Source organism: Lepidochelys olivacea (genome assembly GCF_965140295.1).
Source record: "Lepidochelys olivacea isolate rLepOli2 genome assembly, chromosome: 4".
Classification (NCBI taxonomy): Eukaryota; Metazoa; Chordata; order Testudines; family Cheloniidae; genus Lepidochelys; species Lepidochelys olivacea.
In genome coordinates this window covers 101,281,677-101,295,787 of record NC_140414.1, presented here as the reverse complement: position 1 = coordinate 101,295,787, position 14,111 = coordinate 101,281,677, and the positions used below count along the sequence as shown (strand labels likewise).

The 14,111-nt window shown below is 42.8% G+C and overlaps 1 protein-coding gene across 4 annotated transcripts in view; it reads right to left on the bottom strand.

The window, feature by feature from the left end:
• The window catches only part of KCTD8 (potassium channel tetramerization domain containing 8), a 173,179-nt gene extending 160,296 nt beyond the window's left edge, over positions 1-12,883 (bottom strand). The window contains exons 1-3 of one of the 4 annotated variants that reach the window (XM_084626948.1): positions 11,513-12,883; positions 1,200-1,300; positions 465-564 (exon numbers count right to left, since the gene is read on the bottom strand). In XM_084626948.1, the coding sequence (XP_084483074.1) occupies positions 562-564; positions 1,200-1,300; positions 11,513-12,386 (978 nt within the window). In that variant the 5' untranslated portion in view covers positions 12,387-12,883 and the 3' untranslated portion in view covers positions 465-561. Of the gene's footprint in view, positions 1-464; positions 565-1,199; positions 1,301-9,782; positions 10,679-11,512 lie in introns of those variants that run through there. The other 3 variants (XM_084626947.1, XM_084626949.1, XM_084626946.1) reach the window with 3 other exon arrangements.
• Between the last annotated feature and the right edge of the window lie 1,228 nt (positions 12,884-14,111).

The window sequence follows — 14,111 nt, the reverse complement described above, 5'->3', positions numbered from 1 at the left end:
ATGCAGGCAAACATCGGTGAGGGAGTTAGTACCAATTTATTACCTGAGGGTGGATCCAAAAGATCTACATCTATGTGGATCTACCTGTCTTCTCTCCCAAGATGATGCCACATAAGAGTCCACAGAGGCTACTTTAGCCTTTTTTCTTGATTAGAGAAATCACCACTGAATGGCTCGGCTACCACTCTGTGGCCTGGAGAGGGCCCTGGAGATCTCTGTTGATCCGCCCACCCCAGGCACTCATGCTAGGTACTGAGCTGTAGATTTGGCACTTTAAGAGAAGCTGACACCTCACATAATATTTTATCAAAGTGACATTTTAAAAGGGGAAAAGTGCACTGTGTTTTTTCTTGTCTCTTTTTTTCCATTATGAAAACAAATGGGACTATCTTTATAAAAACACAGTATTTGTTTCCTGAAAGTTCATCTCTTCTTGCTGGTTATTCCCTGCTGATTAAGAAGTCATTATCACTTGTTTGTGACAATTTCCACAGAAACCACAGTGATCTCACAGAGGGCTATCTTCAGGTGGAAAATAAGCAACATAAATCCATGCAAGTGTCACTAGTAACAAATGAAAACAGGAAAGCAGAAAATGTTAAATGTAAAACAAAAATGTCTAAAACAGAAAAAATTTCAAAGTTTTTCACGAGGTATTACTGGATCTTTTTTATAATAAACATGTCAACTCAGAAGAGACAGCTTCCAGCTGAGCACCATGCTCTCAACACCCATAATTCAGACTGAGGAGCAGATGTTAAATGTGAAATCCATTAAGACCAATTAGATTTTCCAGAAGAAGGTACAGTAATAGCATGTGGAGGCAATTCCATATTACACAAAAGCACCAAGAAAAAGAAGTCAGACAGCTCAAAATGTAAGTTGTACGCTTTATCTGAAAAGTGACCAACCAGGATCTCCGTACTGAGCTGCCTGTAATCATTTCAAGTAAAGAACTAACTTTGGACTACTCTTTCAATATGAAAAACACTTTTATAGGATGTGATGGGGTGTCCACAGCACACAGCATTGTCAGTGTGGGGAGTGTGGGGAGTGGGGTGGGCAGCCCCAACAAAATCTGCTCCCCTGGTAAGGATAGTTTCCCCCTGCTAAGCGTAGCCTCCCCCACGTATGGGTTAGCTTCCCCCTGGTAAGGGTTATATCTTTTAACAATGGCAAAAAAAATTTTATTTACATACCGGATTGGCGCTGGACCGGGTAAACAACGCCCCCGCTGCCAGCTTTGATGCCCCAGCTGGCTGTGTTAAATATATTAGGGGAGTAATTCGGGTCGCTGGACCTATGGACAAGACATTTTTTTAATGAGTGGATTTCTCACGAGTCTGAGAAAAGAGACCTCCCTATTGAAAATGAAATGGGAGTTGAGGAAATTGAATTGATAGATAAGGACTGGGCGGATGATGTTTTATCATTTTTACCTATGGTTTTTACTAATGACACTTCTAATAATTTAGATGTGGACAATTTTAATCCTGGTTTTGAGTATTTAAATGCATTTGAAGATCCGTATTTTAAAGAATCTGGACATTTTAATACTAATTTAACTACTGTTTTTAGCAATATAGATACAGATAATTTAATTAATTTAGCAAATTTATTAAATAGTAGCTCATGGAAAGATGGCGTTTTTTATCTAGAATATCCCGTCGATTGTTTTAATTGTCCCATTTGCCCACAGATTTTAGCAACATTTGGAAAATGGGCAAAACATATTAATGTAGTACACAAAAGTAAGGCCATTAGAGTGGTCTAAAAAGTGGGGTAAATCCTTTCAATTCCACAATAGAGCATGCCACTACCCCACGTGCATGGCCAGGGAAGTGGATACCCCAGTGAAGGGCTATACCTGCTCAAGTTGTGTGATGGCTTTCCATACTAACTAGGGCCTAAGCCAGCATTGTAGACACAGGCATCCTGCAATTAGAAATGAACAGAGAAAAGAAAATATAGTGGCTAGAAGTAAGACTAGAGAGTCTACTTGCTCTTGATCTCGGATTTGGACGGATCATGAGATTGAGTTGCTTATTAAATTGGAGACCAAATATGTAGGGAAAAGGAATATAAATAAGTGTACTGAAAGTGAATTAAAAACAAAGACTAATAAACAAATTTCAGATAAAAGGCATGAATTGGCTAAGAGAAAGATTAAGAAAGATAGAGTTATCGATGAAGTGGGAGAGGTAGATAGGAATGAAGAGAATATATTGGAAGTTCTGCCTCATAGAGAAAAGCTTGCCACTAAAGAAGCATCCATATGTGGACAAGGTGGGGAAGGTATGTAGGCAAGGGAGACAAAGTAGGAAAGCTGGACAAATATTAAATAGCCTAGAGGAAATTGAAATTTTATTAAAGGAAAATCAGACTAAATACGTTGGGTGGGCAATGGTGGAAAAGTTGTGTAACTCATTGATATAGACAGATACGAGGAGCAACAGGAGATGAATAATAATAATAGAAAAGGGAATGGAGGGGTGGGTGATAGAAAGAGACAATCTAACACCATTCGGAGATATGCCACTAAGAAGGCTAGATACAAATGTTACCAACAATTATTTGTTAAGGATAAAAGAAGATTAGCATGCATAATTATGGGAGAACCAAATGGGGTAAATGTAATATTCCCCTCAAAGACAATGAGGCATATTACGTAGATACATTGGAAATTGGACATAGAAGTACAATAGGATGGCCCCTGCCAGCGAAAGAGTCGATAATGATTTATTATGAAGTCCTATTTCGGTGGATGAAATTAGGGAGGCCCTGAGAGAGATTTGTAAAGATAGTGCTCCTGGCCCAGATAAAACAACAGTGAATGATTTATGGGATATTTTTAACCTGGACTCCTTAATTCTCCTTAATTCTCATGAAAATTTTTAATATATGTTTTTTAAATAGGCAGGTCCCAGATATTTTTAAAGAAAATAGAACTATTTTAATTCCCAAAGTGCAAATTGAGGAAGAAATAACGAAACTATCCTCCTGGAGGCCATTGATAATAGGATCTGCAGTCAAAATTTGCAATAGCCAAAAAGGTTTTCCAGGATGTGAAGCGAATATCTCAATTTTAGACAATTTGATAAAGGAAGCAAAGTGGAATGGGGAGGAATTAGCCACAGTATCTGTGGATTTGGCCAAGGCATTTGATTCGGTGGGATATGGACATATTATGTCCGGCCTGAGGAGCTTTGGGATAGATGAGTACATTATAGAAATTATAAGGAAGACCTATACGATAACTGCACTACAAGGGTTTGGGTGAGTCTATTTTAATAAGGAGTGGGGTTAAAAAAGCGACCCTTTATCTTCTATTTTATTTAATATTGCCATGGATCCTTTGTTAACTAAGCTGGAAACCGAGGGCTCAGGGTTTTATGTTCAAGGGAATAGTGTCACATCGTTGGCATTTGCCAACGATGTGGCAATTTTAAGTGGGTCATATCAAGGGATGGCCAAAAATCTAGGAATTTTAGATTAGTATTTCTGCAGAAAACAATCTTTGGGTTTATATGAAAAAAAATAAGGGATTTCACATACTAGCAAAATAAAAGACTTATGTGATTAACCCCAAGAATAACTGGAGAATGGGTACTGAAATTATCAATAATGTACATCCAGGAGAATTCAAAAAATACTTGGGGGGCGAGGATAGATCCTTGGGATTGGAGGAATGTCTCTTAAGGACAAATTGATTGAATGGAAAAAGAAAAGGAGTACTTGTGGCACCTTAGAGACTAACCAATTTATCTGAGCATAAGCTTTCGTGAGCTACAGCTCACTTCATAAAAAACACCTATTTTTTCATGGTCTGTGTGTATAAAAATATCCTCACTGCATTTTCCACGTTTATGCATCTGATGAAGTGAGCTGTAGCTCACGAAAGCTTATGCTCAAATAAATTGGTTAGTCTTTAAGGTGCCACAAGTACTCCTTTTCTTTTTGCGAATACAGACTAACACGGCTGCTACTCTGAGACCTGATTGAATGGAGTGAGTTTAAGTAAGACTCCTCTTAAACCTGCCCAAAAACAGATGATTTTACAAACGTATATTTTATCTAGGCTATTTTATAATTTACTTTTAATTGAGCCCCCTTTTTATCTTTTATATGAGCTGGATGTTTTAGTTAGGAAAATAGCTGAACAGATTTTACATCTCCCAAAAAGTACCATCGATGAATTATTTTATGCAAGGGGAAGAAATGGAGGACTTGCATTAACCAAATTTAGTGTACAATTACCCAACAAGCTTATCCGCAAATGACGAAGACATATTGTGTCTAAAGATAATTGGATAGATTTATCCTGTATGTATGCTGGAGAAAATTTAGTTGATAAAATATTGATTCTTAGCGCAGCAACACCAAATTCTAAGAAATGGAGGGAGGAGGAATTTTTTAGATGGTGTGGGTTGAGGTGCCAGGGGGTAGGTAAGTATTTTTAAAATGATGTAACTAGTAACTCAATTTTGAAAAGATCTGGTATGGTTGAATCCTCCTCATTGATTGCTGCATTACAGCTTAGGGCTAATGTTTACCCTACAATGGAAACATTGGCAAGAGGTAGAGAAGGATTAAATGCCACCTGTAGATGGTGTGGTAAGGCTAGGGAGACAATACCACATATATCTGGACAATGTTTTAAAACTAAAGATGCTAGGATAAGACGACATAATAGGGTAGTTTCTGCGGTAGTAGATAAGGTGTTCAAATTGGGGTGGAAATCAATAGTAGAACCTCAGTTGAGAACTAAAGAAGGAAATTTGAGAAAGCCGGATATTGTTTTTATAAAAGGAGATACTGTGGTGGTGGTGATGGTGGATGTTACAATTCACTGGGAGGATAACGCCGATAGTCTGGAGAAAGCCCACAAAGAGAAGGCTGCCTATTACCTCGAATTGGAGGAAGATATTAAGAAACTAACAGGAGGTACAAATGCCCACTTCTTTGGTCTCGTAGTTCGGGCTCGTGGCAAATGGAGTGAAGGAAATGATGATCTTTTAAAAATTTTAGGAATTGAGAGAGGTAAAAATTTTAAAGAAAATTTTTGTAAACTCATTTTATATGCCACTGCAGATATGATGGCTTATGTTCAGTGACAAGTAGTGATCCCAGAGCTCCATTCCATATATCCTACTCTTACTTACATTTTAGCTATTTTTCCATATTTTAAATTTATGGATTATCAGTACCTTTTTATCTATCCTTTCAGATAGCGGTTTCAAGTCATTAATAAATACTTATAAATTTGGATTGATAGCCTATTTTAAATTATTCTTTTTACTGGAATTGACTGGCGGACTGGATGCGTATAGTAACCAGGAAAGGGCAGGTAGTCACGCCTATACACAAATGGCCAAGCAGGCCAATTAACTCCACAGGTTGCACAAGGAGGAGGAGCCAGGGAGCATGGAACTAATTGAGAGCAGGCTCAGTTGTGCAAGAACAGGTGGGGCCTGTATAAAGCCAGGTAGCTGGAAACAGATGGGGGTTACTAGGAAAGGCAGCAGGAAGGCATGCAGCAGCCAGTTGCTGAGAGGAGGGTTAGGAGCTGGTATAACCAGAGAGAGAAGGGGAACCAGGTGTGGCAAGAAGCCGCTCAGAGAAGTATCAGTGAAGACTGGTAGAGGAAAGCCCAGGACTGTTGAGCTGAGGGTCCGTGGGCTGGAACCTAGAGAGGAGGGTGGGCCTGGGCTCCCTTGCCAGCCACCGAGGGAGTGGTACTGTGGGGCAGTGAAAAGGAAAAGTGCCTAGGACTGCTAAGATGAAGGAACTGTATTACCCCAGAAGGGAGGAACACTGAATGACCTAGCCGGAGGCCTGAGTCACGAAGAGGACACTGTGGTTCCTGGGACTGACAGAGGGGCTAAAGGCCAGAGGGAGAGACAGGATGATGACATACAAACCACAAAGGGGGGATTGACCTCAAGAGCTAATCCCCAGAGCAACCAGAAGGAGGAGCCAGACCACAAGTGAGTGGTGCACCCTGTGAAATGAGGCAACGGGAGGAGTAGGGCAATAGTCATCACATACTATGTAAAACCAGCCAATTAATCAACACTTTTGGATGACAGCTTGGAAGTGTACTGCAGAGAAGAAGCCAAGGAGGTCCCTTCTTTCTCTCCCCCTAATCCCATGTGTATGTATCATTATACATAGTAAGCTTTGTCACTCTGGTGTCATCTGGGACGTGGGGGAGACAGATAACTTCCAAGTATAAAACGGAATTTAACTTTCATGGGGGGATTGAACTCAATGTATCAGAGGGAAAAAAGCAGTCCACTCTCCTGTAGCTGTATGGGCTTTGCAGTGCCAATATGAATTAAAAAGTAATAACTTATTTTGGATTACTAAACAAACAGATATGACTTGTAATACAAGAAGCAGATCTGCTAAGCACTTTTCAGAGCTGAGACACAAGGTACAGACTAAAGGAGAAATTCTACCTTCAAACTTACATGTATGCAATGTATCCAAGGGCTATGTATCCAAGGGCTAGATCTGACCCTAAAGAAGCTGTTTGGAAGTACATTTCTCACTAATCTAATGGATCAGTATATTTTAGTAATCAGTGTATAGCTTGTCATTCCTAGAAAACAGTTAAAGGTCCACAATCGACAAATAAACAGTCAACAAATCCTGAGGTCTGTGTGACTATTATATGATTAGTGTATAATTATTAACACTGAGCCTGGTAAGTCTGAGACTAACATGAATAACAAGATAGCTAAAGGATTTTTTTAAGTTGTTGAAAGATGAAAGCATGAATATGTAACAGGAAATTAGGCTTCTTTCCTACATAACACCAAATTAACATTCAGATGCGAGACGGAAAAAAATTACAAACACAAAACTTTGTAACGGAATAAGATTCAACTATTCTAGTGCTTTAGTTGTGAAAACATGAAGGGCTCTTGTACCTTTAGGGCACCGCTCTGTGTTGAGTGCAGTATGACTACTACCAGCATCCTCAGTGAGAGTTCTGGGGAAATCGCCCTTGTAGCAGGCCCAATTCCTCCTCAGGTTCCAGCACGCATAGCAGAAGTGTGGCTGCTGTGCCATACTTGAAGAGACTGCAATATCCACTCTTTCCTATGCCCAGCCAGCTCGGCTTGTGGGTAAGGAGGGGATTATGGCACTGTCAGCTTCTCCCCTCCTTTGGGAGAATCTAGTGCCAGCAAATACATTAGCCCTGAGTAGTCCTTCCACTCATGGTGAGTAGCACAAAGGCAGGGGTGCAAGGGATAGCCATTCCCCCACTGCATACTGTGCCTGGGCCAAGCACAAGCTTGCCTTTACATTTCTAAAGCAATGTAACCAATCAAACTATTCTGTTTAATATGCACAGAATTACACCATCAATCTGAAATACAGTTCATTTCAAAAAAACGATTTAAAAGTAGTTTCAGGTAGGTCACTGTGCTTTTTTCCCTCTGCCAGTTTCTGTGCTTTTACAAAACTTTTTCCTCTCCCCTGTTGCTGTGTGAAAGACAACCAGTAGGGAAAACGGTCTAATTATACAAAAGAAACCATAAAATTATTCTGAACAAAGTGCTCTGTCAAATGCATAAACCAAACAAACTGGAAAAAATAGGGAAAGTATTTTTCACTAATTTCTTTCAGCTGTAGGAATCTTAGGTGTTACTTTTAACAATAGTAGGTTAAAAAAAAAAAAAACCCTCCAACGGGAGGAGAATTTTTTAAGTTGAAATGTCATTTTTTAAAAAAAATAAACCACATGTTCTTTTTACAAATAAAAAAGAATGGAAAAATACAAAACAAAATAAAAATTACAATGATGTCTAATTCATCCCTCATATAATTACACTGAAGCCAATGGAGTTACACCAATGATTAATTCGCCCAATGATGTAAAACAGAGCACTGATCTTTACAGTAACATACAACACACTGCACAATCCAAAACAAAATATTATGAAAATCACGCAACAAAGAACTACAAATAGTTTCAGAGTAGCAGCTGTGTTAGTCTATATCAGTAAAAAGAAAAGGAGGACTTGTGGCACCTTAGAGACTAACAAATTTATTTGAGCATAAGCTTTCGTGAGCTACAGTTCACTTCATCGGATGCATGCAGTGGAAAATACAGTGGGGAGATTTATATACACAGAGAACATGAAACAATGAGTGTTACCATACAGACTGTAACAAGAGTGACCAGGAAAGGTGAGCTATTACCAGCAGGAGAGTGGGGGGAGGGGAGGGGAGGGGGGGGGACAGACCTTTTGTAGTGATAATCAAGGTGGGTCATTTTCAGCAGTTGACAAGAACAGTGGGGGGGGATAAACAAGGGGAAATAGTTTTACTTTGTGTAATGACACATCCACTCCCAGTCTTTATTCAAGTCTAAATTAATTGTATCCAGTTTGCAAATTAATTCCAATGTAGCAGTCTCTCGTTGGAGTCTGTTTTTGAAGTTTTTTTTTGAAGAATTGCCACTTTAGGTCTGTAATCGAGTGACCAAAGAGATTGAAGTATTTGAATGTTATAATTCTTGACGTCTGATTTGTGTCCATTTATTCTTTTACGTAGAGACTATCCGGTTTGGCCCATGTACATGACAGAGGGGCATTGCTGGCACATGATGGCATATATCACACTGGTAGATGCGCAGGTGAATGAGACCCTGATAGCGTGGCTGATGTGATTAGGCCTACTTATTTAAGCCTAATTAATTTAGGCTTGAATAAAGCCTGGGAGTGCATGTGTCATTACACAAAGTAAAACTATTTCCTCTTGTTTATTTTCCCTCCTACTGTCCTTGTAAACTGCTGGAAATGGCCCACCTTGATTATCACTACAAAAGGTTCCCCTTCCCCTCCCCGCTCTCCTGCTGGTAGTAGCTCACCTTTCCTGATCACTCTTGTTACAGTCTGTATGTTAACACCCATTGTTTCATGTTCTCTGTGTATATAAAATCTCCCCACTATATTTTCCACTGTATGCATCCAATGAAGTGAGCTGTAGCTCATGAAAGCTTATGCTCTAATCAATTTGTTAGTCTCTAAGGTGCCACAAGTACTCCTTTTCTTTTTACAAATAGTTTGAGGACAATAAATAATTCTGGATCAGGCACTAAAGGCCAAATCCAGTTCCTACTGATGTCAGTGGCAAACTCCTCTTGTCTTCACTGGGACAGGATTGACCTTAAGGGGACATTTAATTTAATGTAGAGTCTGTCCTGTAAGCCCTCCATGTGCAAGATTCTCAAGACCCACATGAGGCTTACAGAGTCAAGACCATAATTGATATATTTAAAAGTAAAGTAAAATTCCGAACTAAAAATAAAGATTACTCCTTTGTCATGAATATTTAAAGTTTGCAATGCTTCAGTGGACAAGAACAGATCTTAAAGTTCTAACAAAAAATATAGATTAATAAATATAATTAATAGAGCCATAATATTTCTGTTTGTCTTTTCACATTTGAATAAAAATCAGTGTGCTTTATTGAATATTAATCTTTTAAAAAATCACTATTAGATTAATATACACAGAAATATATAATTACATACTTGGAAAACTATTTCTGGAAAAAACAGAACTTTGGATATTTTCAGTCTCAGTTATAACCATTGGAAATTTATTATATATTTAGGAATATCTATGCATATCTCCCCACCACACACACAGAGGGGGAAACTAATCATTAAAATAGTTTACAAAGTCGATCCAGAAAAGTGAAATGAAAGCCCTTCTAACAAAACTCAAAGTGTTTGTCATCTTAGTTAAAAGCAGTGTGATTTTATAGACCTTGGAAATTAATTTTTAAAATATCAGTTTAATACACACTGTTATATATCTTATAGAAAGATAATCAGCAGCTGGATGGTGCTGACCATCTACATAACACAGTGTAGTATGCATTATGGAATTAATTTTCCTCTGATGGCCAAGCTGTTAAACACTCTGCCCAGCTATGGCTTTGAACGCAAAACAGGTTGCTTCATTTAGTTTTACTAGGGGAGAAGTTAGAAGCGGTTCTATCTACCTCCGAATCTCCCCGGCAGATGTTTTACTAAAATAGGCCCCCTGTGCTCAGAAAGCATGAAAGCACACAAACCCAGGAGGAGCCATTGAAGGGAAAACGATTATCTCTTCCACAGGCTTCAACTCAACTCTCCAACGCATTAAACAGGTTTAAGCCTTCTTGGGTCTTTGAAAGAAACAAAACTCTGCCACTTGATTTGGTGTTTTCTATTCCGCTGTGTTCTCATTAGTCCAAATCGCTCTCTATCATCGTCCTACACAGTGCACTTGGTGCGATTTAAAGCGTGCAGTCTAACAACAAACGTCCACATGTCATTCTGCCATTTTCGAAAGACACGAAGTCTGTAAGTATACCACGGTACACTATAAAAGAATTGTTTAAGGCGTGCATGCCATGGAATTTTCTTCTCTGATGCCCTTTGGAAAGTGGATTCTCTCATCACGGTTCAGTTCTATCCTTCACTGAAAATGTGCCCAGATGGAGTCTGTTTACTTTGCAGTTAATGAGAACGGAAGGAAATGTAGCGATAAAATATTAAAACCCTTCCTTGCTTCCAGCACTGCTGTTTTAATCTTTGCAAAGCCCAACTTGAACAAAAACGGTGAAACCCTCAAAGTCAGACATCACTGCTCTCTCCCAAACTCACGTACATCTTTAAAGAGAGAGAGATAAAAGCAAGGCTGGTGGTTGTTACTCTCGACAGCTTTTGACTAGCGATAACTATGGTTTTGACGTATGATAAAAAAAAAATCTGAAATATCGTGGATTCACTCAGAACCTCTCTCCAGCTTCTTAACATTAGTCATTACACCTAACAAGCACCAGCCCTGCTCTTAGCCAGTCCCTATGCACTGTATTCAGAATCAATTTCTTACAAATTCCAGATTAAGCTCTTTTTACATATGGTACAAATAAATACTCACACACCTGCATTGTAAAGCTATGAGTTTTCATGAATGACTGCTGCTTCCTACAGGGCGTTTAGTTCAATCCTATGGACATTTTGAAAGGGGAAACAGTGTCTGACTGGAACAAATTAGAAGCAGAGGGACCACAACCTGTTCTTCCAAAGGCGCCTCCGTTAGGATTGCTTTGACTCTGTCCCCCACCCCAAAGTGCAGTAGTTTCCTTGCTTTGTCCCCACAAAGCAAAAGCAGCAGCAAAAGTAAGTGGGATTTGATCTGTCCCCCGGGGGGGGGGGAGGGGGAAGACGGCAACTAGCCCTTTTCTACATCTTTAAATAAATGCTGCCAAGTCTCTTCCTCCAACCTTTTTTTTGGGGGGGGGGGATGAATATTTTAAAGTATTTTATAAGGGAGGGTTTTGCATTGAGGCATGCACAAGATCCCACTCAGAACCGGCCCCTGCTCCTGGGCACTGCAATCGGGCTGAGTCCCGGCGGAGGAAACCACCAGCCTGCCCCACCACACACACACCAAGCCCTGGGCCTGCCTCCCTTGGGACTACTGCCAGGTGGGCAACTTACTGTAGAAGATGTACTCGGTGTAGCTGCTCCAGATCTTGTCCTCCCTGTACTGGTTGATGAAGGCGGCGGTGCCGGTGGAGTTACAAGCCACCATGTGGAAGCCGGCCTCCGAGAGCCGGTCGAACGCCTGCTCCAGGTAGGTGAACTTGAGGTAGAAGCGGGAGGTGTATTTCTCCGGGGGCCGGTCGGGGTCCCGGCTCTCGTTGAGCGTCTCGCCGAACACCTCCTTGGCCAGCGCGATCCTGCCGCACACCATAATCCGGGCCACCCTGCGGAACTTGGCGTCCGCCTGGTTCTCCCGCACCGTGGTGTACGAGCCCCGGTAGCCCACGGTCAGGAAGCCCGAGCGCTTCTCCAGGGCGGCCCCGGCCGCCGCCCGCAGCAGGAGGTCGCCGCTGCCCTGCGAGTTGCTGTCCTCCAGGTCGCTCTGGCAGCCCTCGTCGTTGAGCGAGCCCTGCTTGGTGACCTTGGGGGAGAGCAGCTTGACCAGCTCCCCCAGCTGGAAGTACTCGGCCTCCCGCAGCAGCCGCTCCTTCTCCGGGAAGTGCTCGGGCAGGGCCAGCTGCTTGTCCCGCAGATAATCCAGCACGTACCTGAAGAGGAAGCCGTCGCGGTCGATGAAGAAGCGCGCCCGGCTGTCCCTGGGCAGCTCCCTGGCGGCCGCCTGGCTGCCCCGGCGCGGGGAGAACATGCTGGCCAGGGTGCTGTCCGGGACGCTGAGCAGCGTGGAGTGCTTGGTCACATACACCTGGCCGCCCACGTTCAGCTCCACCACCTCGGGGAAGGGCGAGCAGGACGGCGCCGGGGAGGAGGACCCCATGTCACTGATGGGCAGGATGCCGCTGCCGCCGCCGCCCGTGTCCTTCAAAGCCATGGCTGCAATGGACGGAGGGAGCGTCTCCAAGCCCCCCTCGCCCGGACGGCGCGCGTCTGCTCAGGCGGGCTGGCTCCGCGCGGCTGGAGGGCTCGGCCCACGTGTGCGCCGGGCTCCGTGCCCCAGCTGCAGGGAACTTCCCCGGGGCGCGCCCTCTCCCCCTCACTGCCCCATGCGGAGGGCTCTTCCCGGGCGGGGCTCCGCTCAGTGCCCCCCCCCCCGCCCTCCTTCCCTTGGAAGCGTCTTCCCAGGCGTGGGCCCCGCTCCCTGCCCCCAAAGAGGGTGCCAGTCCCAGCGCCCCAGCTAGAGGGCTTTCCCAAGGCGCTGCAGCCCCTTTAGCGTGCCGCGCCGTCCGCAGGAGTGCGAGGGGCGGTGTGTGGGACCAGCTCCCTCCCGGTATGAAGAGCCCTGCCTCTGCCCGCCGCTGCCTCCCCGCTGTGCCTGAGCAGCAGCAACTCCCAGCCCCAGGCGGCAGCAGCTCGGGAAAGCCGCGCTGACGTCAAGCCCCGGCAGCAAGAAGTGGCTGGAACTTTGCAAGCGGCTGTCCCTTAAAGGGGCAACCTGAAGGGTGTTACTGGGAGTGGGGGAAAACCGGATCGTGCCAGGTTTTATCCCAGTCCCCTACATTCTACTGCCTAAATTATTCTGGTGCGCCGCTAGGAGAAGCTGCACAGCTATTAAATTCAAAACTGTAAAACTGCAGGTATGCAACCAAATATTAGCCAGGTCCAGCAGGCTACAGGCTGTATTGGGAGTGCGGCAGATTATTTTTTTTTTTTTTTTGGTGGAACTGAAGAATCAATAGGTCTTCTCTATTTCTGGTTTTGTGGCTAAAATTTGCAGGATCCAGCAGCCAGATCTGAGTTTTTGCTGTGCTGTTTCAGTGCGGTTCATCAGAGTCTGGATTTTCAAGGTGCAGTAGGAGCAGCTAAATATGTTCTTTATTTAGGCAGTGGAATTTGGGTGATTTAGACCCCCCAAAATGGCCGGTTCCATGAAGGTCCAGGTGCCACATCCTGGTTTTGGTGGCACCATTGAACCCGGATGCATTGCCATCTGGAATTTTTGTTAGTATAGGAGCAGCTAAACTTGTTCTCTGTTTGTTTAAGCAGTGGAATTTGCAAAGTGGGAGCCCAAAACTGGCTGGATTAGTGTTCCCAATGTATATATTTGTAATCTGTCCTGAAAAGATGTAGAGGTCTAGATTTTTTTGGTGTAAAATGAGTTTCTACATATGTTTGTAGATATTTGTATGTCAAAATTAGGGGTTGTATATTAGAACTGGGGGTTTTGAGGCCTAAAATTCGATGCAGGTGCCACATCTTGGTATTTACAGCCTGTTATGCTTGGATATGTCTAGGTCGGGGCATTTTTTTTAGTACAATAGGAGTAGCTAGACTTGTTCTCTGTTTACGTAATAGAGTAGCAGCCATATTAGTCTGTATTCGCAAAAAGAAAAGGAGTACTTGTGGCACCTTGTTAGTCTCTAAGGTGCCACAAGTACTCTTTTTCTTTTTCCATTTAGGTAATAGAAATTGGGAATTTGAGCCAGCAACTGGCAGGATCCACATGCCACATCTAGGTTTTTTGTGGTGCTGTTGTGTCATGGCTCAAGGTATTTTTGTACAGTAGAAGGAGTTAGAATTGATCTCCGTTGAGGTAATGGAATTTGAGGGCTTGGGTACAAAAACCAGTAGGCAGCAGGTAGATTCCATTTTTGGGGAG